General features: G+C 40.6%; 2 protein-coding genes and 1 pseudogene across 2 annotated transcripts in view; all 3 read right to left on the bottom strand.

The window, feature by feature from the left end:
- Positions 1-720: 720 nt before the first annotated feature.
- Positions 721-4,328, bottom strand: LOC107552319 (cyclic nucleotide-gated channel rod photoreceptor subunit alpha-like; annotated as a pseudogene).
- A 2,117-nt stretch (positions 4,329-6,445) lies between these two features.
- enam (enamelin) lies at positions 6,446-8,859 on the bottom strand. The gene is made up of 9 exons (XM_016233336.1): positions 8,830-8,859; positions 8,409-8,469; positions 8,301-8,324; positions 8,140-8,217; positions 8,019-8,054; positions 7,881-7,910; positions 7,735-7,770; positions 7,011-7,073; positions 6,446-6,919 (listed from the first exon to the last, which is right to left on the bottom strand). Exons 2-9 carry the CDS (start codon positions 8,460-8,462, stop codon positions 6,539-6,541), a joined length of 702 nt encoding a protein of 233 aa, XP_016088822.1. The 5' UTR covers positions 8,463-8,469; positions 8,830-8,859; the 3' UTR covers positions 6,446-6,538.
- A 2,002-nt stretch (positions 8,860-10,861) lies between these two features.
- Positions 10,862-12,193, bottom strand: part of LOC107552310 (protein app1-like) — a 3,643-nt gene continuing 2,311 nt past the window's right edge. Inside the window, exons 5-10 of the mRNA XM_016234172.1 lie at positions 12,057-12,125; positions 11,856-11,885; positions 11,608-11,646; positions 11,452-11,502; positions 11,266-11,334; positions 10,862-10,873 (exon numbers count right to left, since the gene is read on the bottom strand). Of these exons, the coding sequence (XP_016089658.1) occupies positions 10,862-10,873; positions 11,266-11,334; positions 11,452-11,502; positions 11,608-11,646; positions 11,856-11,885; positions 12,057-12,125 (270 nt within the window). The remainder of the gene's footprint in view (positions 10,874-11,265; positions 11,335-11,451; positions 11,503-11,607; positions 11,647-11,855; positions 11,886-12,056; positions 12,126-12,193) is intronic.

Raw genomic sequence — 12,193 nt, 5'->3', positions numbered from 1 at the left:
TGTGTTTTTAAAGCACCCCATTCAAACATTTAATTTTAGTTTATCTAACAATAAAAGAAAATATCTTTAAAACTAGGGATTCCATGAAAAGAAATGACTTGATTTCATGTGTTTATTATTTTATACATTTTCAGGTTTTGAATAGGAAAGGGTCATTAATCATTGGTCCTCTGCTGCACCCTTGTGCCCATCAAGTACATTACTTGGTAATGTGATTTTCTTAAAAAAAAATGTCTCAATTGCCAACTAACAAGCTGCATGAAAAACAATTTCATATGGAACGATATTGCTGATTTGAGAGCTTCCAGTATGCACTGCCACATGAATAAATGATGCAGATAGTGTTTATTGGCATGCTTCTTTTCTCTTAGGATTTAAGCTTCTTTAAAATTAAAAGTACAGAGCTCATGTTTGCAGGTATTGTCTCTCGTTTTTTAGAGTTTGCTTTAATGCAAAAATCATATAGAAATATTGAATATGTTAGAAAGAAATACAAATTAAACTGGTATTGCTAATTGATAATTTGTCAGACTAGAAATCTGTTGTTGCCTTGACAAGAATTTATTGGCTGCACAAGACATTTTGCATGTGAATCAACAAATTCAAAGTAGTGTTACTAAGGACAATAATTAATAAGTTTTTTTGTTTTTAATTTGACTGTATATAGTATTTAGATTTTATTCTCTCTTTTATTATAAAACAGTCTCATAAGGTATTATTCTATGGCTCCTCATCTTTCTTTTCCTCTTTGGTTGCTTCCTCCGTTTTTTCCTCCTTTTTCTTCCGTCTTTTCCTTGTCTTCTTCTAACTTCTCTTTCTCTGGCTCTTCCTCTTTCTTTTGCTCTTCCGTTTCTTCCTTCTTTTCTATCTCCTCCTCTTCATCTTCGTCCTCCACCACCTCTCCAGCAAAGCGCTCTATCTGAGCAATCCGCCGTTTGATATCCTTTCGCGTTTCTTCCTGTTCTGCCAGCAGCTTCTTCATCTTGGTTCGTATTCTTTGCATCATGTTGCAGAATCTGTCTCCCTTTTTCCTCTAGCATGGCCTTAGCATCTGGATATTCAGTCAAAGCCTCCATCAGATCATCTTTGGACAGGCAGAAGAGGTCTGAGTATCCTATGCTTTGGATATTGGCCGTTCTACGGTTCCCGGCCTTGCTGCCCTTGATGTTTAGAATGCTGATTTCTCCAAAGTAGCTTCCATCGCCAAGGACAACAAATTGAGTGACACCATCGTCAGCCACAACAGCGAGTTTGCAATCCTTTATGATGTACATCTCCCGACCAATATCGCCCTTGCGACTGATGTAATCACCGGGACTGAAGACTTGTGGGCGAAGCTTCAACATCAACTCGATCACCAGCCCTGCTTCACAGTCGGCAAAGATCCGCACCTTCTTGAGTGTATCTAAGTGCACGTTCATGCCTATCTCCGCCCGTAACTTGTCTGGCAGGTACCGCAGAACCTCTCGTTCGACTTGTGCTTTCTTGTTAGTCCACAGGAAGTCAAACCACTTGATGACACATATGCATGTACTGCTTGATGTTATCGATCCTGGCTTGAAACTGAGCCTGGGCCGCGTTCATATTAGAGATCATTGTAGCAATGTTACCCACAACGGTGGCAAAGATCAAGACACCCACCAGGAAGTCAACCACATGAAAGAAGAATTCAGAGTCTAGCTCTGGAGACGGCATCTCTCCGATGGTGGTGAGGGTAAGAGTGGACCAGTAGAGGCTGAAGGAATATTTTCGCATCAGCTCTCCGAACTCGTCTTCTGTGAGAGCGGGATACACCCATGGATCTGATCCGAACCCAATGGCCTTGGAGAAGGAGAAGTAGAGGCATGCATTCCAGTGGATGATGATATACATGATCAAAGTGCAGATTCGGAAGATAGTTGGTAGTTGGTCATGGTTTCTGAGATTGTGAAGAACTCAAACATGCGGTTGAGGCAAAGCTACTTGTTTATGCGGATCTCTGGGTAGTCTAACCCTAAAACGAAGTAGAAGATCAGAGGTGCAGCTCCTCAAAGCAGGCTCTATGCAAAGAGACACAATTTAAAAGCTCTCAAAAGGATTACACCCATTTATCAAGCTTCCAAAATGTACATATAGCTGAATATATTGCCTTCATCATATTTATTAGAGAATATGAATGACTAACAGAGATGTAAAGAAGCACACTTCAGAGGTTAATAAAAAGGAGATATCTTCTAGTTGTATTCTTCTCTCATCTCCTGGTATCCTCATCTTATTAAAACATGAACATTTAATTATTACCTTGCAATTATAGCTGTCCAATTGTACATGACAGGAATTGTGATTATAAGCAGCCATTGATAGTACAGGAGTCCTGCTGGGTTAATCACAAACAACTCCTTAGTCCTTGAGAAAATGAAGTTGACATGAGCAATAATCAATGGTGATAACTTTGAACTTTGGAAAATCACAGAGTAGAAATGACGGATTAAAAGTCTGATGCCAACCCCTTCTTTTTCTTTTTCTTTTTCTTTTTCTTTTTCTTTCTCCTTTTCCTTTTCGTTTTCCTTCTCTTTTTCCTTTTCTTTTTTCTTTTCTTTCTCATTTTCTTTTTCTTTTTCATCCTTTTGCTTCTTCTCTGTTTTTTCTTTCTTCTCTTTCTTTTCTTTTTTCCTATAAGATAAGACAGCAAAATATCTAAACATTATTTATATGCAAACTATCTCAGTTAAGAAACACATGGTATGCTACTGTTACGTTTCACTACGGTGCGGGAGCACGGAGCGAGTAACAAGGAGACCAGGAGTACATCATCACAGGAAAAACACATGTAGCAGGAAAGGTTTGCACATCCACAGACATTCACAATACCGGACAACCAAACTTAGAACAGGGCTCACTATAAATACACAGGACTAAAGGATGGGATGACGAGACACACCTGGAACTAATGAAACAATTAACATAATTAGAACACGAACAGGAAGAACCAAATAAGGGCATGGAAACACATGGGGAGCAAAACACACACAAAACATGGGACAGAGTCTGACATTACTCCCCTCTGGGCGCCCTGGAGGCTGGTGCAGGACTGGGACACAGGGAATACCTCCAGGGCGGATCAGGCAGTCCAGAGTGCCATGGCGGCACAGGGAGCTCAGGGGCCATGGCGGAGCAGGGAGCTTGGGGAACCATGGCGGAACAGGCAGTTCGGGGCGCCATGGCGGAGCAGGCAGACTAGGAAGCCATGGCGGAGCAGGCAGTTCAGGAGGCCATGGCGGAGCAGGCCGTTGAGGAGGCCACGGCAGAGCAGGGAACTCAAAAGGCCATGGCGGAGCAAGGAGCCCAGGAGGCCATGGCAGGACAGCCTCCGTGGCCCTGGCCTCGCCCCTTGGCCCGGCCACTACAGCTGCGAACTCAGGACGCCATGGCTGGACCACTACGGACGGACCCATTTTACCCCCCCCCGGAAGCCATGGCGGAGCAGGCAGTTCAGGAGGCCATGGCGGAGCAGGCCGTTGAGGAGGCCACGGCAGAGCAGGGAACTCAAAAGGCCATGGCGGAGCAAGGAGCCCAGGAGGCCATGGCAGGACAGCCTCCGTGGCCCTGGCCTCGCCCCTTGGCCCGGCCACTACAGCTGCGAACTCAGGACGCCATGGCTGGACCACTACGGACGGACCCATTTTCCCCCCCCCCCCCCCCCCTCAAAAAAAAAGGGAACTTGCCACTCGGCCCGGCCACTACGGACGGGCCCATATTACCACCCCCCCAAAAAAAATCCTTGGGGAGAATATTGTTTTTAGAGGCCCTCTGTAGGCCTGTTCACAGTGGCCCTCTCTGGGCTAAACTTGGGGACAGGAGCCCTCACTGGGCTAATCTCAGGGAGCCCTCACTGGGACGAGCTCTGGGGCTGGAGCCGACACTGGAGTGAGCTCTGGGGCTGGAGCCGACACTGGAGCAAGCTCCGGGGCTGGAGTCGACGGTCTTCTCCTCCTTAGAATCCCCTTTAGGTTCGGGGTGAAAGGTGTGGTCGGCAGGCTTGAGAATGCTGCGGCCAGCAGGCTTAACTTCGGAGCAGCCGGCGGGCTTGACTGTGGAACGGCCGGTGGAGGGGTTCCGGATCGGGATCGGAGGCTCTCCAGACACCGGATGACCGCCTCCTTCCAGTCGAGGTTGGTGGTGTCTGGGAGTTCCGTTGGCAGATGGTATATGATCCCGAGCCAGAACAGCGTCACCAGGGTCTCCCCATCCAGGGAGCTGGTGAGGGCGAGCGGCACAAATGCTCTCGCGTAGGTGAGCGGGTCGTGACTCACCTGAGCCACGGCAATGAACAAAGCTCGTTCCTCCATGTTAGCAGGGAGAAACAAACAGGAAAATAAAAAAACGAAAAACAAACACGGGAAGAAGGGGCATCACTTACTGTCACGGTCCGGTATTCTGTCACGTTTCACTACAGTGCGGGAGCGCGGAGCACGGAACGAGGAGACCAGGAGTACATCAACACAGGAGATTTGAATGTCTTTAAGGGAACCAGGAAAAACACTCGTAGCAGGAGAGGTTGACACATCCACAGACATTCACAATACTGGACATTCAAACTTAGAACAGGGCTCACTATAAATACACAGGACTAAAGAATGGGATGACGAGACACCTGGAACTAATGAAACAATAAACATAATTAGAGCAGGAACAGGAAGAACCAAATAAAGGGCATGGAACACATGGGGAGCAAAACACACACAAAACACAGAACAGAGTCTGACAGCTACTTCTTTCTTCTCCTTCTTTTCTTTTTTCTCCTTTTTCTTTTTCTTCTTGTCTTCCCTACAGAGAGAAAAATACTACTTACAGTATATTATATTTAATGATCTTTGATTACTCTTCATTGTTGTTGCTGTTGTTTATGTTAAATACACGTCCTGCATTTGGAGCTGGAATTGCGTCTTCACTGTCATCTGTGTCCACTTCCATTATCGGAGACATTTGGGGTGGGACTGCAATACCACCTGATGCAGGTACAACAGTCATGATTTATTTTCCCCTAAAGCAAAAGGCTAAAGCAGTGATTTATAATTTACACATGTTCCCATTTGTTAAAAGTCATGAAATAAATCTACAATGGACAAAATGTTACTCTAAGAGGATGAAAATTGCCATAAATTCAGATCAAAAACTCACCAACTGTTTTGCTTTAACCTAAATCCTGTCCCATTCTCTCTTGATCAGAAGATTCGCAGAGCCCCTTAGAATTACAGACCTTCTGTCTGGTGAAATTTAAGATGCAGTCAAATTACAGCGAGTGTTTTCAAAGGAGGAGTACGCTTGTGGTTCATTTGTTCTGTTGTGCTCTGTAATGATATCTCAGACTTGCATGACCCTGAGAAGGATTTGAAGATTAATGAGAGACTAGAGTGACAAAGACAAAGCCTCCTCCCTGCCTTCTTGAATGGTACATAATTTATACTCCCTCCAACAAAAGTTCAAAGTATTGGTGAGGCCCATCATTTATACAATTACACTGAGAATTTTAACAACCTGTTGTTTTTATTAATGTTCCGTGTTCTGAACTAATTTTATGTTCATGTTTAAATGATTTCACCAGAGTGCCTCAAGTAAGCATTATGTGAATGACCACGTTTGTTTGTGGTATTTATTTAACTGTAATTTCATTGTACTTATGCTGTCGCAACATTATAATGGTGTAATTTATGTGCATGTGCTTGCTAGACTGTGAGCCATAGAGTGAGAGATTTTCCTCATGTAGTAGCATCTGCCCAGTCAGCACTCTTTCAGAGATCTGCTTTATCCTATAAAACAAGCCTGCCAGCCTTACTTTCACAGCCACTCACAGGATGTGTGTTTTGTCCACATTTTTCTTATTTTGTTGAAATATCTTTTTTTTCCATTTAGTACTGCCCTTCGGAAGCAACAGAAGACACTTGCATGTTTCCCGGAAGACAATTTAAGTACAGTGGTATATATATATATATACCACATGCAGAAAGTTTCCTGTAAGAGGTAGGTTTAGGGGTATGGTGTAGGGCAATAGAAAATACGGTTTGTACAGTATAAAAACCATTACGCCTATGGAGAGTCCCCATAAACCATAAAAACAAACCTGTGTGTGTGTGTGTGTGTGTGTGTGCAGCTTTAGTGACTGGTTTCTTCACACAAAACTATGTTTTGTCCATTTTTATTATTTCCAAAGTGTTACATAGTTACATTTCAGTTGATTAAAGAGGCCTTTAACTGCAGTAAGACAAAAGGCATTTTATTTTAAGAAACTGAAAGAGAAGACATAACAATTAACGCTGTCTGCAGCAGTATCGGCTCAATTCTTACAGTGAGGTTAATAAAAATTGTCATCTGCCAGGAAACATTTTCACACACAACACAACAGGAATGTGCCACACTTTGTTCCAGCAAGCCAGTAGACACCCCCTCTGTCTAGCCAAGTCCCTGTGCTACAATGTTCAGACCATAGAGTTGTGGTCTTAATGTCAGCGATGTGACTGATTGGTTAGGATATTGGGGGCGGGGCTTGTGATAATCTCTCTCACTGCACTGGCAGAGCAGCATCAGGAGCATCAGCCACCAACACCTGTTCTGCACCAGCAGCAGCATCAGGCCCCACCAAAGCGGTGTCGATTTCCACAGCGACTGCTGGTACCTCAGGGATGAGAGACGGAACAACAGCAGCAATGACAGGTTCAACAGGAGCCTCTATGGCAACATCCACGGGTGCGATCTCGTTTACGGCAGTAGCATCAACAGTTGCAGCAGTTCCAGCAGGTTCAGGTTCGGCTCCAGCCTCAGCTGCTTCTGCTGCTTCTGCACCCTCTGCTTCTTCTGCCACTTCAGCCTCATCTGAGTTCAACGGAGCAGCCGGCTGGGCAGGCTGGTAGCCGTAGGGAGGGTAAAACCCACGAAACTGTGGCTATGGTAGATAGAAAAGTGGGACGGAACTCATAAAGTGCATAATGTTTAAAAATGTGTGTTTTGTATTTTGATAAGATGAAATAACCTACAACTCCTTCCTCATCTGATCCATCTCCTGTGGGTGCGAAAAGAGCGGGGTTGAAAAAAAAGCCCTTAAAAAAAAGTTTAAAGATCAGTGTCAATGTAACATACTGTACTTACTGTATTTCCAGATTCAAGCACACTCTTAAAAATAAAGGTTTGTAGCAATGCAAAGTAAAACGATTTTAGGTTCTCCAAGGAACTTTTCATTGAATGGTTCTTAAAAAGAACCTTTTTTCTTTGTGTCATTCAATATTTTAGCCTGAAGAACTTTTTTCCACTATAAAGAACTTTTTGTAGAATGGAAAGGTTCCATGGATGTTAAAGGTTCTTCATTGAATCATTGACACCAAACCTTTATTTTATTACCACTAATTTTTGCAAAAAGATTAGTAGCAAAGCCATGCTAAAAGCTATAGTGTTATCGACTACTCCTACAATTAAGAAAACTAAACAGCAATGTATATGTATGATTTATGTTGTACCCTAAATGATACTTCACATCATAAACAGATGCTGAAAAGAAACAAAAATCATTAAAAGAAAATGACTCAAAATATTGATAACATGCTGCTAATCTGCTGTGGTACAACATGGTATAACATGCCTTGACTGACACTGACCCAAAATAGCAATAGCATGTTGCTAGCCTGCTGTGATACAACCTGATATAACATGGTATAACCTGCCATTACTGAAATTGAGCCAAAATAGCAATAGCATGTTGCTAACCTGTTGTGGTGCTTGAGGTGAAACTTGAGGCTGGGCCTGTAAAAAGAACAAATATTTTCAAAAATGTTTTCAAAAGGTTATCGTTTCTCCTCAAAAACTCAAAAATGTGTATGATATGTGGTTTTGATAGAATGAGAGGGGTTTACATCAGCAGGTGCAGGTTCTGCGGGTGCTGCCTGTGAGGAACACAAAATGTCATCAGTTCCATGAAACAGGTTACTTCTGAGGCATGTTCACACAGTAAAGTCTTTAAATCACATAAAGTGGTCAAATTTGTAACATACAGGCAGTTGAGCACCAGTAGGAACAGCACCAAAACCCTGCAAAAACATTGATTACATTATGTTGTTATTATTATTAAACGCCTCTAATGTAGGCCTATGTCTTTAGCGCCATTGAACTGACCTGTTGCTGCAGATGTCCTAACATTCTGTAGAGTTCCATCAACTGCAGAGCTGTGTTAGCATGACCAATAATTGCCTGCTGCAGGAGAGAAAAGACAAATGTTATACAAAATTTTAGGCCTTATATTAACATCCATTTTCATCGACTCACAGAGGTCTTACCTCATTGCTGCCACTGTCAGGGGCCTAAAATGTGCAAAGCAAGAGGAAAATGTCAAAATGAAACTTAGACTTTGTTATGCTGTCTTGAACTGAGAAACGAGGACTTACAGGGGCAGCTAGTGAAGAGCCCAGCAAACACATCAAGAACGCCAGCACTTTCATGTTTGCTCTTATGATCCAAAAAGAAAAACAAACAAAACTTGAAACATTAAATGCTGTCAGTTCATTTTTGAAAATAAAGGTTCTTCACTGGCATTCATGGTTCCATGAAGAATCTTTAATATCAGTGGAACCTTTCCATTCTACAAAAAGTTCTTTATAGTGGAAAAACATTCTTTAGATTATTAAAATGATCTTTATATTAAGTAAAATAGTTATTTTCAGAACAGTTCTTTCAAAGGTTCTTCAGAGAATCCAGAATGGTTTGTTAATGGCATTGCTTTATAATCATCATACTTTTCCGAACCTCTATTTTTAAGAGTGTAACATATCCATGAGTTATAACACTCTAGAAATGGTAAGAGCTTACCTCTTTTTGAAAATCACAAGGACAACTGGCTGGCTTCTTGGAGTTTAAAGTTGAATGCATAACTACTGAACAAGGCTGCTATATATACTTAACAGATCATGAAACAAGCCAATCATCTCTCAGCAAAGAGGGAAATCTATTTTTTGCCTTTATTCTTAAAACAAGGTTGGAATTACAACTGTTAATGACTCCTTATGTATAATTATACACTGTGAAATTCTGCTTGGTGCACAGTTCTTCAAAAAGAGAGATGAAAAATGAAATTATCTATCCGATCCTCTAGACAGGAGGGTTGTCTGTCTGTGGTGTTTGACGGTGAAGTTTGGATATATATGACTTTCAAGGGGCCCCTTTTCGCATGAGAGTGGGACTTGTGGGCGCCTGCCAAATTGATCGATCTAATTAACACAGATCTTCACAATAAAGCTCATATTACAAATTCTTCTGAACTCTTAATTACAGACTTAATGCACAATTTCTTGCTGATTCATTTGGAGATACAGTAGGTATAAATCTTTTGGCTCCTAATTGTTGTGACCACACTGACAGCTTCTTTAGTGCTGTTGCCATCTGTGTTTTTTTACACTGTTTTCTTACTCTGTGGTTTGGAGCATTAAAAGGATTGAAATGCCTTATGCTTTAGGGAATCCACATCCAGGATGTCTTCCGTCTGATAATGTATGAACATAAAAGGTTTATAGATATCCATTTGCTGAAAAGATTCAGGCACATATACTCTTGCTCCCCTTCAGTCATTTTTCATTCATTCATTCATTGGTAGTTGTTTTTCTAGTTGTTCAATACAATATAGTTATATGTTTAAAGATATAAGATATAAGCTATAGCCTATATATATATATATATATAAAGGGCTACAATACAATACAATATATCGCGAGTGTGGGTGCTGCTACTCTCGCTTACAATACTAATACACTAGTCACTGTTACTTGCTTTAATGGCGGATGTGTGTCTACCTTTGAGTGCAGGTGAGGACACGTTCTCTGAATGCAGCTCGCTGAAAAATGAGTGTTTACTATTGTCATTTTGCATTACTGACACACTATTTTCCTAATTAATGCTGTTCAGTTGCTTTGACACAATCTGTATTGTTAAAAGCGCTATATAAATAAAGGTGACTTGACTTGACTTGTAGAGTTGAGAATGAGCAAATATCATAAAAGAAGTAAATTGGCTGTTACTTCACATTTGAATATGTACACACATATATATATATATAAGAAATGGATTGATTGCTAACATACTGTAGATGTATTATTTTGTAAGTGCTTGTGTTTATTTTTGTATGCATGTAAAGAGACTATTAGAATTCCTGATGACCTGGCATTACTTGTAGAAACTGCAAAACTTTTCATAGTTTACTCGTTAAGTTCCCTGAATTTTGTTTGTATGAGTATATTAAATCATTCTCTAATACACACATCTTCAAGCTTTCTTGAGGTTGAACATGGCCTAACAAAGTGTTTGCTCTACTAAAGTTTTAACGAGCATGAATTTAATGATTCTGATCATGCTGTATCATGTTTATTATACTGCAGAATGTTCAAGGTGAAGGTGCATAATATTTCACTTTAACCTTGCAACAAAAATCTTTTTGTATTATTTTAATTGCATTTAAAACTGCATCTCCTGTTTTGTCACAGCTGGCACTAGGATAAAAAGTGCAGATAACATGTTCAAAAAGTTTTGTTTAATCAACTTTATTACTGAAACACTACTCACAAAAGGCCTACATTAGAAAATATTCATTGAAATTTGTTTGATATTCAGTTAAAGTATAATTTTTTCATATCAGAATAAGACCAAACCAGCACATTTCTATCTGTATACCATGCAATTACAGAACTTAAAAAATGTAGTTATACATATGGGTAAATCATCTTCTTCATGTTAAAAAATCAGCTCATTTTAAATTATTATTCCAGAAAAAAAAGTATGTACTAATTCTAAATAGCATTAGACAAAAAAGTTTAACACACTCTTGTTGTTTGACTTTTTTTCTCACTCAGCTTCAAAGATGTGCCTGTGGGCATAAGAAATTATATGTTAAACAAGCACGAAAGAGTGATTTCAAACAATGTCGAAAACAATATTAAGCAATACTGTGTTGCAATTCAAAATTAGGATGAATGAATCAAATTCAGATACACCTAAGCAGTATCTCACCGATCTTCATGGCTTGTTAGACACCTGAAAAAAAGTGAGGATAATTAACAAGTGTGTGGCACGCATAATCTGCTGTTTCTGCAAAACTGCTGCTGACATACGAAATTCGCAAGTTCTCATTTTGGTTAAACACATCCTGGCTAAATGCAGCACTGAAGGAGTAATTACGTTGTCAAATCAGAGCTTTGCTGCTGGCTGTGTTTTTAGCTTCTCACACATATTCATTCAAACCCCCCCCCCCGTCTGAGCCTGCTGCTCCAGCTGGGTTTGCTGCTGAGGCTCTTGGGTTTGTGGAGGACCATCCTGGAATGGTGGGTTCTGTGTAAAAAAATGCATTGAAAGCTCACCGTGTTTCAGGATTCAGTCTTTCAGTAAATTCCAATAACAGTGCAAGTGATTATGAAACCAAAGAAGTTCAAAGCGTACTTGTCTCACCACAGGTGGCTGCTGGGGAACTGTCTGTGGCATAAAATCGAAGGGGAAGATCTGTATATTCACAAACATATAAAGGATCACATTCAAACAAACATTCACAAACATGTTTTTTTTAAATAATAATGTTAAAATGTTGAAGTAATTCCAAAAATTTACATTTGGAATTTGAGGTATCAGGGGAACATTGGGTTGGTCCTGAAATCAAAACAACATCTACACTGTAAAAATGTGATTGTAAATAAAACAAGGGTATGTTTTACAAGAAAAGTTGTACTTTTTCTTTAACCTCATTCAAATTGGTTACAATATTACCATCAGCATTTTATACACATTCACATTTTCAAAGCAAATCCTACACCAACAAGTTTTTTTTAGTGTAGTCCTCGCAGAAAAACAATCGTTACCTGACGCTGACTGAAGTCATAGGGGTAAAACTTAAGGAGAAAAACAAAACCACCAATTATTTTATTGCATCACAAAATTATGTTTATCTCTGCAATTTAATGAGACATTTGCAGAGGCTAAAGCAACACTCTGCATCAGTGACTTTATACAGAGTGCACTTAAACATCTCTAGTCTTTGATGAATTTGTCTGTTCACTCACGATTTCCACGCTTTTTCTGCCGGGAAGTTTAGGGAGAGAGTATTTGATGAACGCGTGTGTAGGGAATGACTGAGAGAGAGAGAGAGAGAGAGAGAGAGAGAGAGAGAGAGAGAGAGAGCCGAGAGAGTGTAAAAAAG

The sequence above is a fragment of the Sinocyclocheilus grahami genome, unplaced genomic scaffold (assembly GCF_001515645.1).
Source record: "Sinocyclocheilus grahami isolate Dianchi unplaced genomic scaffold, SAMN03320097.WGS_v1.1 scaffold17.1, whole genome shotgun sequence".
Lineage (NCBI taxonomy): Eukaryota > Metazoa > Chordata > Actinopteri > Cypriniformes > Cyprinidae > Sinocyclocheilus > Sinocyclocheilus grahami.
This window is presented reverse-complemented; position numbering and strand designations above follow the sequence as displayed.

Coding starts and splice junctions, on each gene's coding strand:
- enam (XM_016233336.1), bottom strand. CDS start 8,462: ATGAAAGTGCTGGCGTTCTTGATGTGTTTGCTGGGCTCTTCACTAGCT. Junction 7,074..7,734: donor CACCTCAAGCACCACAACAG/GTTAGCAACATG, acceptor CTTTTTTTTAAG/GGCTTTTTTTTCAACCCCGC. Junction 6,920..7,010: donor GATCAGATGAGGAAGGAGTT/GTAGGTTATTTC, acceptor TATCTACCATAG/CCACAGTTTCGTGGGTTTTA.